The 16,544-nt window shown below is 42.5% G+C and overlaps 1 protein-coding gene across 2 annotated transcripts in view; it reads left to right on the top strand.

Moving 5' to 3' along the window:
- The window catches only part of CUBN (cubilin), a 147,767-nt gene that overhangs the window by 2,147 nt on the left and 129,076 nt on the right, over positions 1 to 16,544 (top strand). The window contains exons 5-13 of one of the 2 annotated variants that reach the window (XM_065666495.1): positions 370 to 471; positions 1,387 to 1,490; positions 6,247 to 6,373; positions 7,815 to 7,983; positions 9,088 to 9,219; positions 10,386 to 10,481; positions 11,039 to 11,160; positions 13,027 to 13,213; positions 15,665 to 15,783. In XM_065666495.1, the coding sequence (XP_065522567.1) occupies positions 370 to 471; positions 1,387 to 1,490; positions 6,247 to 6,373; positions 7,815 to 7,983; positions 9,088 to 9,219; positions 10,386 to 10,481; positions 11,039 to 11,160; positions 13,027 to 13,213; positions 15,665 to 15,783 (1,158 nt within the window). Of the gene's footprint in view, positions 1 to 369; positions 472 to 1,386; positions 1,491 to 6,246; positions 6,374 to 7,814; positions 7,984 to 9,087; positions 9,220 to 10,385; positions 10,482 to 11,038; positions 11,161 to 13,026; positions 13,214 to 15,664; positions 15,784 to 16,544 lie in introns of those variants that run through there. The other variant, XM_065666493.1, reaches the window with a different exon arrangement.

Here is a 16,544-nt window from a genome sequence, read left to right as displayed (position 1 = left end):
CTGCCATTAGAAGCAGTTGTCAGATGAGTTACCCATAGAATCAAAAAGGTGAGATATCCCTGCATCTAGTCTCACAGTCTGCAACTGCCAAAGAGCAGTCTCTATTAATGTTTACTTGTTACAGGCCTTTTCTCATCTTAGTGTTTGCAGCTGGCTGTTCTGTGTAAGAGCAATCGTACCAGGCATTATTTTGTACAGGCGTAAGTGAAACAGCTCAAAACCTTTACAAATCAGCCTTGCTGAAAAGTAAAAAGAAGGTGGGAGGGCACAAAGAATGAAAAAAAGAAAAGAAGTTTGTTTTGAAAATAGGTGCTAATAGAACCCCAAATAAACAGGAACCTCATTTTCTGCTCTTTTCCTGGGTTTCAGGCTATCCAGAGGAAAGCCTGCAGTAGTAACCCCTGTGAGAACTCTGGGACCTGCATAAACTCTCTGGATGGTTTCTTTTGCCTCTGTCCCAGCAACTGGCAGGTGAGTCTTTAGCCTCACTCTTTGAATAGAGAGTGTATATTTTAACTGTAAGGATACTTGGCTCGGGGTAATTTTGATGAAGCATAGCGTCTTAAGGTTGCTCAGAACAGAGTGAGTTGCACTGAACAGCAAAGGAGCAGTATCACACTCGTTGTTTAGTTGAAGGGCAACACATTTAACTTCTCAACAATGTCAATATATACCAAAAAAAGACGAAGTCCGAACCATCAGGGCAGGCCCTGCGCTGTTGTATGTGTGTGATGGCCCATGAAGTCAGTGATGCTTGGCAGTTCCCACAGCAGGGAATTAGCCTTTGGTTTTTGCTGAGCAGTGAACTGAACTGCATGCCTTGCTGTTGATCTTTCACAGGGATAGAGAGAGAATGGGGGAAGAGGAGGATATTTATTCAAGCTCAGACAAACAGGACAAATAGGGGTGTAAGTAATCAACCCCATTAGGAGTTTTTTAAACCCAAAGACTTCACTGGAGAAGGCTTTCATAGTGCTGGTATATGCACTAGAGATGGAAAAGTTGTACCTTCCTCACAGTCTCTCAACTTGAAAGCTGTCCCAGCAAGATCTAGGTCAAAATTACTTTCAGTCTTAATCAAACAGTCTGAAAGAAAGTTTTCTGAGCCTTTTGCTAGCGAGTTTGAAGGAGGGGGGATGACAGTACTGTGCCGTCCATATGCCTTCTGCAAGCATCTGAAATATTTTATCCCCCATCTGGCTGATAACCAGGGTCACAGAAACACAGCTGAAAAATAGAGTTTTGTTATAATGCATCATAAGGCAAGCTGTGTTGATAGCAGCCCATGGTTTGTGTATCTTTAGAAACTATATTAAACATTGGCTCCACGGTTTGCTTCATTTCTCAGTTATTTGGAAAATAAACTGGTTTTCCATTTCATCTTAGGGCCTCCTGTGTTCAGTGGATGTTAATGAATGCCAGATTTATGCTGGAACAGCATTAGCCTGCCAGAATGGAGCCACTTGTGTGAACACACCAGGCAGCTACAGGTAACTTTCCAAAACTATAGACACAAAAATCCTATGTAAAATACTTTGCTATTTTTGTACCCCGTATCACACCTGCAGCACGAGTTTTAGGAATAAGTCTGTTTAATACCTATGCACTGTAATCCCTTGCAGTCTGAGAGAATATAAAATCCTTAATACACCTTACACCAAACCTACTGCAGGCACAGAAGGCCCCATGAAGCCACTGCCTGCTGTGACTCAAGAAGAGCAGCAAGAATTAGGTTTATCACAGCAGTGCTGGGGAAGAAGGCTGCAAACTGGAGGCTGGCTCCAGTGACCGGTCCCTCTGTTGTAGGCGCAGATGCTTTAATAGGAATTTGCTGGGATATAGATGGGGCGGTGAGATGTTGCATGTTGGTCAGTAATCAGCACTCGTCAACATGCCCACCTAGCACAGCCACATTGTCATCCCTCTGTTAGCTCCTACCCCTTGAGACTAAAGGGCATGAGGAAATGAAGGAGGTCAACAGTTTTGGCCCAGCAAAGGCTTTGTGTTGTTGGAAGCCTCCTGAGTATATCAGTACCCTTGATCACTGGCATTCCCAGCAGACTGCATAACCCTGAGAAATGCCTTCACTCCTCCAGAAATGCAGGCATTGCTGAGACTGCAGCAGAGCAAGCAACACACAATGCTGCCAGGGTGAAAGGGAGGAGGCATGCTGTGTGCAGCTGGCTGGACAGAAGGGTGCCTGGGCTGCCTGTCTGCAGGCCCCAGAGGCACGAGGTCCCTGAACCATATCCTCTGGCTGTGCTCAGCTCCTTAAGAAACATGCTCTTGTTCACAGGGCAAGCCAGCCTGAGTGTTCTGTATCTTATTTGCCAAAACATCAAATAATCTGGTAAATAACTAACTTTCAGATGTAATACGAAGTGTCCCTGTGCAATGGGAACAAGCAGGCTGGAGAGTGTGCCACGGCTTTCTGCAAGGAGTTTTGACTCCTGCTTCAGCCTGGAAATCTTAGCGCCCACAGATACTTACTTGGCATCACACAGGCTTATAGTGCTCTGTCAGCTCTTGGAAGAGCCTCATGCAAAGGAAGTTCTCCTGCTGTTCTCTTCACACTTCAGCGTTAGCACAGAGCCTGCTGAGGTGTCACTGGTATGTGATCCTTCCTGTAAGCTTTTCTTTGATTTTAAAGGATTGCCTGCAGCTGTCCCCAGCACTGACATTTGCCAAGGAAACTACACACAAAGCAGCCTGCCTTTACCTATTGTTTCTTACTGAGCTCAGGGATGTGAGCTCAGGTGTGTGACTAAATTAATGTTTGTGAGGACAAACCCTCTGCTTTCTCACTAATGTGGTCATTGTGTTAGTGCAGTCATGACTCTTGTAAGTTTTTTCCCCAGTGTAATCCTTGTCCTCCTTGGTACTTGCTGAATCAGTGCCTCCTGAAATGAGCAAAGACCTCTTCATCAGTCATCCAAATCTTAATATTACTGCTTTTTCATTGCACCCTCAGGATTATTGATTGGTCCTTTCCCCAGTCCCACTGTACTGTCTTCACAGTCTCCCTTCACAGTCTCCCATACTTATTTCTGAGCACTCCCCAGATGCTAAATCCAAACCCAGGTACAAGGTGACACAGCTCTTTTCAGCAACTGTGGGAACATTGTTGCTAGATTTTCCGGGACCCAGCAACCCAGGTATCCCCACTCCTGCTGTAGTGTAGTTACATTCACCAGTGTGAGGAAGGAAAAAGGTGATATTTAACTTCCCATCAGATAACGGCAGGGGAAGGGCAGTTCTGGATTAGGTACTGTGAAATGGAGCATAATGCAGTCTTCACTCCCTCTTCAGATTCTTCACCTGCATGCTTCAAGTTGTAATGCAGGAAAGCGTTGAAGTATGAAGAAAAAGAACAGGTATCCAAGAAATGCCTTCCTGAAAAAGGAAGACATTTAAGGAGACATTGCATTAGTTGGGTGAAAGGCTGTGAGAGTCCCCAAGTCTATCACATTTTTGTGTCAGGATCCAAATAACAGGGGCCTCATCACAATGTGCTGTCAGCGATGGGAGAGAACCGGAGCAGTGCCAAGCAGCAGCGCACCACAGTCTGGCTGAAGCTCCCTGCAGTGTGGCTTACTTCTTCAAGCTGTTCTCTGAGAAACTTCAGAGGGGTAGCAGGTTAATCTTTGTCAGACCAGGCAGGAGACAGTGCCATTGTCCTCCTCCTTTGGAGCCAGTGAGATTGCCTTGCTGTGTCCTTTGGAGTTGAACATGAAGCTCTGAATGTACTTTGAACATATAAAGGTGATCTGGTTCCCTGATCTGTTGCCTCTGTGCTTGCCCTGGTTGAACTACTGCACTGGCAAGATGGTGTTGGTCTCTCTGGCATCTCTTCAATAATGAACTTGCTGTCTCACTCTTAACTGCAGACTGCAGTTAAGCATTAAGCTGTCGTGGGTTTTTGAAACCTAAGTTTATGTGGGTTGCTTGTCCTGGGTGCAGTCTTTAGTTACCTGCAACTGCTTTATCAAACTAGTGTTTCAGCTGAGCATGTGACATTGGCAGGGACAGTAGCAGCCTATTGAGATATTGCTCCAAGGTCCAGATCAGCTGCACTCAAATACCTTTTATTCAAATTCTGCAGATAAATGCTTTTATAGGGTATTTTTCCTTAGCCAGCTTAAAAGCGATCCAAGGATCGCTTGCCATAAATCTGTATGAGAAGCAGACATCAGCAGATGTTGCAGCATATAACTTGCATCCAAATAAGTGTCTCACTGTCGTTTTAATAAAAAGCTGGTGAACTGGAGGAGGCTTCCTATAGGTTTGTGTCCCTTTCAGCTGTATGTCAGAGCTTCAGGTCTGTGTGAAAATAAAGGGCCACAGAAAAGGGAAATGTTTACCTGATGGCGCAGAAGTTCCCAATTTCAGTTCCACCTCATATGTACAGTGCTGTGTCTAAAGTGTGCCCCTATGAGTGACAACGTGATCTGCAAGCCAGATTGCCGCAGTAGAATGCCTCCCTTCAGCCCACTACTTTGCTCTTTTCACCCCATGAACCCCAAATGCTTCCTCCTGCCCACCATGCTTGCCTGAGAGCTGGGCTACTGCTGAGACAGCAGCTGCCACATGCAGAGGTGTGGGTGTGAAGGTATCCCACTCCCCAGGACAGCCCAGACATGGCATTTCTGCGTATTGCTAGGGGTAAAGGGTTAGGCATTTGGCACCGCAAGTGTCATAAACTGAAACACAAAGTTTAGGTGCTTTCTGACTGAAGTGCAGATTTCCAGGCTCATATTCTGTTGAAGGCTCATGCTGGACATTTCTAAAGGTTGTGGAATCACCCATAGGATTAGACAATCATGGGTATGCACAAGTCCCACGTGATTCTTGAATCTCTGCTGAGCAGGAGCCTTGCTTCTGTGCATAGTTATTAGTGGGGCTGCCAGTATAGCTCAACAGACAGATTCCATAAGGAATACCAATAAGGAGAGGATATAGGAGAGGATCTGGTTCGAGACCATCTTAAGAACCTGAACGTGCACAAGTCCATGGGACCTGATGAAATCCATCCGCGGGTCCTGAAGGAGCTGGCAAATGAAGCTGCTAAGCCACTGGCCATCGTATTTGAAAAATCATGGCAGTCAGGTGAAGTTCCCGATGACTGGAAAAAGGGAAATATAACCCCCATTTTCAAGAAGGGGAAAATGGAAGACCCAGGGAGCTACAGACCAGTCAGTCTCACCTCTGTGCCTGGCAAAATCTTGGAGCAGATTCTCCTGGAAGACATTCTAAAGTACATGAAAAACAAGGAGCTTGGTGACAGCCAGCATGGCTTCACTAAGGGGAAATCCTGCCTGACCAATTTGGTGGCCTTCTATGATGGGGCTACGGAACTGATGGACAAGGGTGAAGCAGTTGATGTCATCTACCTGGACTTGTGCAAAGCATTCGACACTGTCCCACATGACATCCTTGTCTCTAAATTGGAGAGACATCAATTTGATGGACGGACCACTCAGTGGATAAAGAACTGGTTGGATGGCCTCACACAAAGAGTTGTGGTCAATGGCTCGATGTCTGGATGGAGATCAGTAACAAGTAGTGTCCCTCCTCAGGTCGAAGGAGGTAATCCAGCCCCTCTGCTCTGCTCTCATGAGACCTCACTCAGAGTGTTGTGTGCAGTTCTGGTGTCCTCAATACAAAAGGGACATGGAGCTGTTGGAACAAGTCCAGAGGAGGGCCACGAGGATGATCAGGGGACTGGAGCACCTCCCGTATGAAGACAGGCTGAGGAAGTTGGGGCTGTTCAGCGTGGAGAAAAGAAGGCTGCGTGGAGACCTCATAGCAGCCTGCCAGTATCTGAAGGGGGCCTATAGGGATGCTGGGGAGGGACTCTTCATTAGGGACTGTAGTGACAGGACAAGGGGTAATGGGTTCAAACTTAAACAGGGGAAGTTTAGACTGGATATAGGGAAGAAGTTCTTTACTGTAATGGTGGTGAGGCAATGGAATGGGTTGCTCAGGGAAGTTGTGAATGCTCCATCCCTGGCAGTGTTCAAGGCCAGGTTGGACAGAGCCTTGGGTGACATGGTTTAGTGTGAGGTGTCCCCGCCTATGGCAGGGGGGTTGGAACTGGATGATCTTAAGGTCCTTTCCAACCCTAACTATTCTATGATTCTATGATAAATGGAAGAGTGGGGAATGGTCTCTTACTGTGGCAATATATGATCTTTAACAGCTATGAGAAGAAAGCATTTTGATTTTTCTGTCTGCTTTCACCATTAGCTGCTCCTGTACTCCAGAAACCTACGGGCCTCACTGTGCCTCGAAGTTTGATGACTGCCAAGGAGACTCTGAGACACTCTGTGGGCATGGCATCTGCATAGATGCAGACAGGGATCAGCCCAACAAGGTAAGGAACAATGTGTAAGTAAGTCTCCTTTTACAGCACAGCATGAATAAACCGATGCTGAGCACCACAGAACTGTGTAGCACATACTGCTGCTGAAAACCAGCAAGAAATGCCACTGTAAAACATAACCTAACTTCTCTGTTGTCCTGAGGACAGCAGAAAGGATTGAAAATGCCTTGTGTCTTGTTAGAAGTACTTGTCACAGTATCTGATCTACTACTAATCATAAAGAGCTTAGGAATACAATTTGAATAAGTCAAAATCTGATTTGAAGCATAATATCTTTAGTGGTCATTATTTGAGGCATTCTAAGTTGATAGAATATTTTATTACTTAAATGATTAAGAAGGACAGACATAATAAATCTTGTTTTTCCTGGGAAAAGTCGTACCTGTGGAACACTCTCTGTGGCCTGGGAGCTGCTGGGGTTGCATAGCAGCTGCACGGCTGCTGCTTATCTTTGGTGCTCCTCACTGTCAGCTGGACTTGTTCCCAAATTCCAGGCCCAAGCTCTCCAAGCGTCTGCACTGGGTGGATGATAGCATACACTTGAATGGTCTTCTGGAGCAAGCCAGCTCATTCTTTTTGGGACAGAATCTGGGTACAGGGTGTTCACTCCAAAGGGACATATGGAACATGCCAGCTTTGATTCTTTCCACTTCCAGCAGCCCTCCTAAACTACCTTGCCAAACCTTTTCTCCTTAACACTCCTATATACCCAAGCACCATTCCAGACACACCGCGTATTCTTTGTGCTGTACTGTAAAATAACTTCTTTGGTCAATTTGTAAAAGTGTTCACAACTCATCAGTTGTTTTCTGCCTATTTTTTGTGGAAGAAGCTTTTCAAAAGGTTTCTGTGTTGGCTTAACAGTGTCTGCTCCTGTGACAGTCAACAACAAAGCTCCCATTAGCTTTAATTGGACCAAAGCAAGATAAATGCTGAAATCTGGCCATTAGTACAATTTACCAGAGAGAAAATTATTTTCCTCAAATAAAACATGTATTTGAAATTAATGTTAGTGCTGCACACTGCACAGAATACTGAGCAGTTTTCCTTAAAGAAAACAGACGAGCTGATTTCAGGTTGCTTACACTGATCTGTTTACCCTGGTTAAAAAGCAAGTTGATGACTTTTAATTATGTTTATGTACAGTTCATAATTGCCGTTCATTTTCTCTGGGAGCTTTGGGGTAAATTGCAGGTTTCTTTTATGAACATAATGAATGAGCCTGTTGTTGCTTCTGTAATCTAAATAGATATATTCAGAGGAAGACATAAAGAAAACTACCAAAGCAACTTGTAAAAGAGAATGTGCAAACCATGTAATGCTCTGAAAGCTTTCCTGATATAGTTTAAAAGACATTTTATAAAGTGAATTCCTCCTGCGCTTTTCTTGTCTGTTCTGTCTTAAATATGTAATGTGATGTTTACTGTGGCAGCCCAAGTACCGCTGTATCTGTGACACTGGCTGGATGTCCCCTCCTGGCAGCCCTGCCTGCAGTGCTGATATAGATGAATGCAGCCTCCCTAATCCACCGTGTTCGCAGAATCCACTTGTGCAGTGCCTCAACACACCAGGCTCATACTCCTGTGGTCTCTGCCCCACAGGTATCATGTCCTTTCATACTCTCAGGTGGGTAGGGGGTGGCTGTAGGGAGTACTGCCTCTATGTCATAAGCACAGACACGGGATCCAGATGAGAGTAACTCCGTGAAATGCTTTGGTCTGTGTTCTAGAGAATAAATATCTGTAGGTTGTGTCTTATCTAGGTAACACAGGCAGTCTATTCTAATGTATGATTTATCCCATCCTAAACTAAGCATATAAATAGGTCTGGTGTACCCTCATGTGTAGAGGTACCTTCATGACCTCATAGCAGCCTTCCAGTACCTGAAGGGGGCCTATAGGGATGCTGGGGAGGGACTCTTTGTCAGGGACTGTAGTGACAGGACAAGGGGTAACGGGTTAAAACTTAAACAGGGGAAGTTTAGATTGGATATAAGGAGGAAGTTCTTTCTGTTAGGGTGGTGAGGCACTGGAATGGGTTGCTCAGGGAGGTTGTGAGTGCTCCATCCCTGGAAGTGTTCAAGGCCAGGTTGGATGAAGCCTTGGGTGGGATGGTTTATTGTGAGGTGTCCCTGCCCATGGCAGGGGGTTGGAACTAGATGATCTTGAGGTCCTTTGCAACCCTAACTATTCTATGATTCTATGATTCTATGATTCTATGTTCATCATGTCCTATTACCTTCATGTAGTATGTCTGCAGCAGTTTTATATGCTTATGCTCACTGCCTTAAGGCAATATAAAAATCTAATTGTCCCCTCAAGCCGTACAACCTGTGATTCCTCTTCCTGAGGTGGGTATAGGAGGAGTATTTGAAGCATTTAACCAGAGTTCCGATAAAGCTTTGCTGCAAGTTGTACATGTGTGCACTAGACCAGAACAGTCTCCTCTTTAAGTTAAAGTGTGGAATATCCAGGGTACATTAAAAATAAAACATTCCTGCAAGCAAATCTCCACCCTGTTGTGTTGGTGACCTTTTTTTCAGACCAGTATTAATTTTCATCAGTTATGAGAAGGACAGGTCTCCTCTTGTGTTAGTGAAGTGTCAGAAGTCACAGTTTTATGCTTTTTGAAAAGATCTGGTCAAAGCAGAAAATGAAAAGGCCACACATTTTCTATTTTAACGTCTTTCCTGCGCTGCTTCTTAGGCTGGCAAGGAAATGGCTACAGTTGCCAAGACATTGATGAATGTGAAAATAATAATGGAGGCTGCTCAACAGCACCGATGGTTCAATGTGTCAACACAATGGGATCCTTCCACTGTGGGGTCTGTCCACCAGGTAAAATGGATTTTTTTTGGCTGATGAAACTATAGAAAGACCTAAAAGATGAAGATTCAACACATTTGAGCTTCTTATGGTAGAGTTAAGAAGCTGAAGATTGATTTTCTGTAAAGAAGTATCACGTACGCAAAGCAATACTGTAATATAGAATGCAGAGTACACATATATTCAGACTGTTTCAGCTATTAATGAAAATTTTGTAGAGTATGTCTCTAACAATGATCCCCTGAAATGCATTTCTTTTGTACTAGGTAGCCCTTTTCTCTGTGAGCATTCATTTGATGAAGTACTTCCTTTCTAAGATTATTAATGGAAAACAAAGATTGCATAACTATGATAGTAATTTTGTTGTCTGTATTAATTGAAAGAATATCCTGTGTGCCATAAATCAGCCGTATTGTCTGTCTTAAAAAACCCTTGATAATTCAAGCTCTGAATGCTGTCTAGGAAGGTAGTATGTCTGTTACGGTACAAGTCATACAGTGGAAGTCATGACATCTTTATAATATGTAGTTTATGATTGAAAATATTGTATGAAATGCGTGCAACCAACACTAGAGAGACTAGCAGGAAAAAGCTTTCTAATTGACCTTCCAATTTCTATTTAAATGGCAGTGGACTGCAGGTAGTGAAGACTCAGTTACTGAGTGCTGCAGGGTTGTCACCATGCTAGAAATGTGGCCTTGGATGAGTTTTGATGTGGTGCAGCGGATCTCATCTCTGGCAGTGCAGCGTCTGTGCTCCAGTGCTTCGCTCCCGCAGAGCCTCCCAGGAGGAGCTGTGTGTTGTGTTTGAGACCCGAGAGCAGCTCTGATGCGCAGTGGGAAGCCTGGGGGTAGTCGTGGTTGGCAGATGCATAGGGAGGGCAGCACATGGTGACTGAAACAGCAGAGCTTCTATGGACTCACTGAACTCGCCTGTGTTTGTCTAGCACTAATACAACTTTTTTCTAAAATCATGGGAGGATTTAGTTGCAATCAGAATCCATCCCTGCAATGGAGGAAAAACAGGTTTTACTTCAGTGGCTATCTCCACCCTTTTAGCTGCAGAAGACTATGATTTTACACCACAAATTAGTCTTTTGCTCACCAGATGATTACCTTGATGTCGATTCTCAGAGAGCACAGTTTGTTACAGACTAACTGTTATTTACTTCTGAACAGGTTATGAGGGAGATGGACAAACATGTACGCAGGTTGATATCTGCTCAATAAATAATGGAGGGTGCCATCCTTTGGCTACTTGTACCTCAGGTCCAGGTATGATGCTCTCTTACGAACTGTAAGTAATACCAATGTGAACCCCAAGGAGGGTTTGGTTAGGCTGAATCCACTTTGTAGCAACATATTTAGATTGCAGCCCCTTCTCCACAGTCAGTTTTGCTTCATCAAAAAGAGGTTTACAGGCAGGTTAGCTAAAGCCAGCAGGCCTTTTAACCAACACTGACAGAAACAGATTTAGGCTCCATCAAAGTGCAGATTTAATCATAAACATGTGGAGATCTTCACCTTACCTCTTTGATGGGGTATTCCAATTTCAGCTGCTTTTACTATTCTTCTCCTCTCTATTGATATCCTTTGACTACTCCCAATACTTCTGATGAAGTTGACCTTGGGCTCTCAGGTGCTCCCAGCAAAGCAACACTAAGATATTTCCATGGTCAAACTGAACAGTGACCAGGGAATGTATCAGAAGATAAAATAAGTTAGAATTATATAAAAGCTCTGCTTCAAAATGTCAAGGACCTTTACTGTCATTGGTATTGTTGTTGTAACAAGAACTGAATTACTTTCTGTATCTTGTCTCATTTCCCAAGGGTCAATACCATTTTGTTCCTGCACATCTGGGTACGCTGGAAGTGGATATGGGCCAAACGGGTGCTCTCCTCTCAGTGATATCTGTCAGCTGCAAAACCCTTGTTCAAATGGGCAGTGCTTGGTAAGTGCTTGGCTCCTGACTATTAGTGACAATGTAATGTAGTTCTAACCAGCAACAACAGGGAGCCTGGTGGGACTGAAAGCTGAGTGCGCACTTACTAAATGTAATGAGGCAATGTCAGTGGGTAGTGGGAGATCAGCAGATATATCGCTGGGGAAAAAAGTGAGTTTCAGGGCACACAAGCAATTTCTTTGTGTTTGAAGAAGATGCAGCAATCTTGGCACTAGCAACTTGAGAGATTGTAGCTGGTACCCCAAGCTAATAATGGGATGCTGGTGCTGGTAGGGGAGAACTGATGAACGGCAGTCCCCCGTGGGACAGGGAAGTAATTTACCACCTTGTATCACAGGGGAGTTACCTATGACAACAAAACCAATACCCTGTTGACTTCAGACTGTCAATATCCAGTACAATTAGTTATGTGTGCCTAGGCCGATGTTGTGAGAGCCCTCCTGGAGTCTCAGGCTGTATATATGGATATGGAAAAGGTACTTCATGGGGATTGGTTGTACTCCTGCTGGTAGCCAAGTGTTTTGGATCTTAACTGACTGGTGGTGTGAATTCATTCTCATGCACAGCAACCATTAGTTTGTTCATATGGACACTGTGAAGGCCTTTTGGCTTTCTCAGCCATGTGCGCTGTGCTCAGGAAAGTCTGTGCTACAGACCTAGGGATTTTTGTAATTCTGTTCTGGAGGACATTTATGATGATGATTTTGGAGAAATGCTCACAGATGATCTAATCTAATCTACTCTTTCTGACTATTTAGGAACTATTTATTTTAGTCAGTCTATTAAAAAACATTACGTCTTCCCCTAAATTTACCCTAACATACAACTGTAGGCAGTCATGGCTACGAACTGCTCCATAAAGATAACAACACAGTCAAATACTTCAGTAAAGGGACTACAAGAACATATAAAATGGAGAAACTGCAGAGCTACATTTGGCCAGTGTAATGACAAATGAAATGTAACATTCATTAAATATAAGAAAACACATTTTCACCTTCTAAAGCAGCATTCAGAGCACTAAATACACATCAAAATCCTCTTCCATCACATCGAAGATCTCTATTCAGGACACAAAGCACATGAACAGAGGACACAAAGCACATGAACAGAGAACGCAGAAGGAAATAGAGAATATGGAACATTGGTTGTATGTCATCAGAGGTGGGATTGTTAGCATGTACCTTGGAACACATTGTTCTTTACTTGTAAAAAATGTGCCTCTAAAACAAGAAGTATAAGGGGAGACATAAAATTAAAACAGATAAGTATACAGAAAGACCTGATTATAAGGAAAAGTAGTAAAGGTTGAGACAAAGAAATGGAAGAGACATGCAGAATAAAGAATAATGCAGAGAAGGCAACAAAATTGTTTCCATTGAATATCCCTCAGGCTGAAAATGAAAGTTAACAGCCCACATAACTGCAGTGCAGACTTCTTAGAAAACAGGCTTGACATAAATGACGTATAAACCACTGTTATCTTGACTTGCTATTTATAAGGTTTAGATAATATGATTGACTTGTTTATAGGGTGATTGTTTCAATGCCAAGAAAACAGCTCCCTGAATGCCTAAATGAATACAGATTTTGGCTTTTTAGAAAGTAATTTGAAAGAGCCCTGCAAAGAAATAACTTAATAGAAAAAGAAAGAGCTAGATAATCTGATTTAGCTTTAGGTTTATTTTGGAACTCACCAGTGACTATCAAGGCCGTTAAATTCTGAAGATTTTTTTTCTTTGCTCTGGTATCTCCACATAAAGTAAGTGTAAATACCAATCTTTCTGCCAACTGCAGTGATTCCTTTAGGTGATTCATTCTCATCGAGTTTATTGCATTTGATTATATCTGTAGGCAATGATCTCTGGATATTTCTGCCTGTGTAATGTGGGCTGGACAGGCCTTAACTGTACAGAGAACATTGACGAATGCATTAGCAACCCATGCCAGAATGGAGGGACCTGCACCGATGAGGTCAATGGCTACTCCTGTGAGTGCACCAGTGCCTGGACAGGACCACAGTGCCAGACTGCCCAACAAGGTACAGCCAGAATTTCCTCCCCAGGAGAAATGGGCCACCAGACTGCAGAGAGTAGATGCTTGATATGTATGATTAATATGTGAATAAGAAACAAGTTATGACGGAAAAAAAACCCAGTCTTCTTGTCAGTGGATTACAGGTCCCAAGCCAAAGTTCCTTGATGTCAGAGTTTTCCATGAGTTTTGTTTATAGCTGCTTTGTTTAACTGTGGGAGTGTAACAATTGATCTGCAGGCACACTGGCCTTGACTAGATGCCAGATATACTAAAATCAGATCTCTGTTCCTCAGAAAGTGGTCTGGTAAGCTGGTTGAGAAAGAAGATCAGAGACCTCATAGCAGCCTTCCAGTATCTGATGGGGGCCTATAAGGATGCTGGGGAGGGACTCTTCATTAATGACTGTAGTGGTAGGACAAGGGATAATGGGTTCAGACTTAAACAGGGTAAGTTTAGGTTAGATATATGAAAGAAATTCTTTACTGTGAGGATGGTGAGGCACTGCAATGGGTTGCCCAAAGAAATGGTAAATGCTTCATCCCTGGGAGTGTTAAAGGCCAGGCTGGGCAGAGCTGTGGGCAACATGGTCTAGTGTGAGATGTCCCTGCCCATGGCAGGGGGGTTGGGACTTGATGATCTTAAGCTCCTTTCCAACCTTACCTATTCTATAATTCTACGATTCTAAGATCTGATATAAGCAGAACAGATTTACAAGAGAATATATTAATGTTTATTTTATGCATACTATTTCATTTGTTGTGAAGCTGAGATGTCCTGACATTCTTAGTCAAGAGGGAAAGCCAGGAACAGTTTCCAAACATAAATTTAATGAAAGAAATATTATGACCGAAAATGTGAGACCGAGTTTTATAGAGTGACTGAAAGGTCCTGTCTTTAACATTTCTTCTCAATATCGCTTTTTCTGTTTGTCTGGGATTTTTTTTTCCATTAATTTTAATTAAACAAGGTCAGAATAGCATTTCAGTGAGCATCCGTGTGGCAACCATCTGTTAGATGGCTTGTATTTATTGCAGGTTGCTGTGAAGAAAGCAGATGAAATTTTCACAGAATCTAGACTATAAAACTTGCACTGAGCCCCTGTGAAATATGGTCTATATTAGAGCAGCCTTCCAAATCTGAAGGGTGCCTACAAGGATGCCAGAGAGGGACTCTTCAGCCAGGACTGTAGCAATAGGACAAGGGGTAATGGATTTAAGCTTAAACAGGGAAAGTTAAGTTTAGCTATAAGGAAGAAGTCCTTTACTATGGTGAGGCACTGGAACAGGTTGAGCAAAGAAGTGGTAAATGCTCCATCCCTGGCAGTGTTCAAGGCCAGGGTGGACAGAGCCTTGGGTGACAGTCTAGAGTGAAGCGTCCCTGCCCATGGCAGGGGGGTTGGAACTACATGATCTTAAGGTCCTTTCCAACACAAACCATTCTATGATTCTATGATTCTATGCTACTTCAGGCTTTTTCCTATTTCCTTAAATATCTAACTAATAATATTTTATTATCAAGCACATATAAAAAAATATGTGTATATATATATTTAACCATTCATAATAGAAGGGATATAAAACCAAGTTTTATCCAGTGAGAAAGTATCAACTTTTGGTTTAGTTCCTCATCAGGGGAAAAATAATACATTTTATGACATGTTAATTCTGGATGTGGTTGAGAAATGGTGATATGTTTCAGGTGGACACTTAGATTCTTTTTATCACTCACTGAAACAAAATACTTCAGTTTGTTGAGAATCAAGTATTTCTTTAGCATCAGTTCAACATTTAACTGGAGCTGCTTGCTGTACACCATAGCTATATATGCATTGTATTTTGGGTGCTTTATAGACATATTTTTCTGTAGGTTTGGGATTTCTAGTTCACAGCTCCCATTCACTGAATGACTCAGTGAGACAAGAGACAACAGCATTTCATGAGAGGTATCATCAGACCCAGAAATCTGACCAAAAAGAATAAATGGGACAATAAAACACCTGAAAGATAACTTCAATGATGGACCACTACTGAGAAAGACAATTTTAGATTATGTTAGCTTCAAAATGTTATTTCACTGTAGGTGAAAAATTTAAAGACTCTGGAGAAATTTTAAGGAATTTAAAGAATTCTGAGAAAAAATAAATCTGGAGGTAGCCTTTTGGAAACAAATTAGTTTATGGACATTTTCCTGAGATAGAATCAACATCTCTTGGCAGTATCCATATATTCCAGCTGAAAATCTTTGTTCTTTTTCCAGGGACTACTTTTCTCTCAGGGAATAATTTTGCTCAGTATTTTGTGATGTCATTCTACTTTAGAGGAAATCCTGGAGTCTTTTATAGATGTATCTTTCACCCTTGTTTTAGATGTGTATGAAGCTAGAAAGTTAGGGGTTTGTTTAAGTCTGTACAGTGATAGCACAAATTAATTCATTTAATTTTCTGTCTTTTTCTTAGTTTGTGGAGGATATCTCTCAGGCTCCAGGGGGACTTTCAGTTATCCTAACAACCCAAACAGTCAGCGGTCCAACAGTGGAGTCAGCTGTGCTTGGGTTATCCAAGCTAACTCCAGCAAGGTAAAATAGAGCTCAGGTTAAAGAGACCCTCACTCTGCAGGACCCCGCAGCTCATCAGAGCAAACACAACCATCTTCATGCCACATATTCCAATATTGTCATCCAATCCCCTCAGAATAAATAGCTTTGCAAAAAGAGTAAGTTTCAGATCCCTACAAGCCATCAGGCTCCTTAGCTAAAGAATTTGCCTGGGTTACCTTTTCAGGCTTTTTCATCTACCACCAGCTAGAGAAGGTGCCATTAGTTTATGATGTGATCTGTGAATAGCTGCATGAGAAAAGCTCTGCTCTGATGGGCTCCACAGTTGGTTCATGACCTAAGTGACCCCAAAAAAATTTTATGTTTCTGATTTCTGAGCTCCAGAAATGTGGAATTCGTATTATCAATGGCTTTGTGTAGTGACAGTGTTTGAATAAATTTAAGGATTAATTTTTAAATGTTGTACTTTAATGTGCATTCTGATTCTGATCTGCAACTAACGGTTCTACTTGTGTATAAATAACAGCTATAAAATATGTTATTTCACACTTTAGCACTTAGATTTCTTACTTGGGATCTAAATATTTGATCTATTTTTGACATTTCATGACATGAATTAAGTAGCTTCATAAACCAGTGGTTGCTAGTGGTTTATACAGCATTATATATATGTATAAAATATATGCATATATAATGTGTATCCTCAGCTTTAAGCCTGAGAGCCACTCCTGTCATCAGCAGAGCTATCTTAGCGCAAATCAGCGAGGAATCTGAACATATAT

Source organism: Lathamus discolor, chromosome 2 (assembly GCF_037157495.1).
Source record: "Lathamus discolor isolate bLatDis1 chromosome 2, bLatDis1.hap1, whole genome shotgun sequence".
Lineage (NCBI taxonomy): Eukaryota > Metazoa > Chordata > Aves > Psittaciformes > Psittacidae > Lathamus > Lathamus discolor.
The sequence above is the reverse complement of the archived record's forward strand: the minus strand, read 5'-3'. Positions and strand labels throughout refer to the sequence as shown.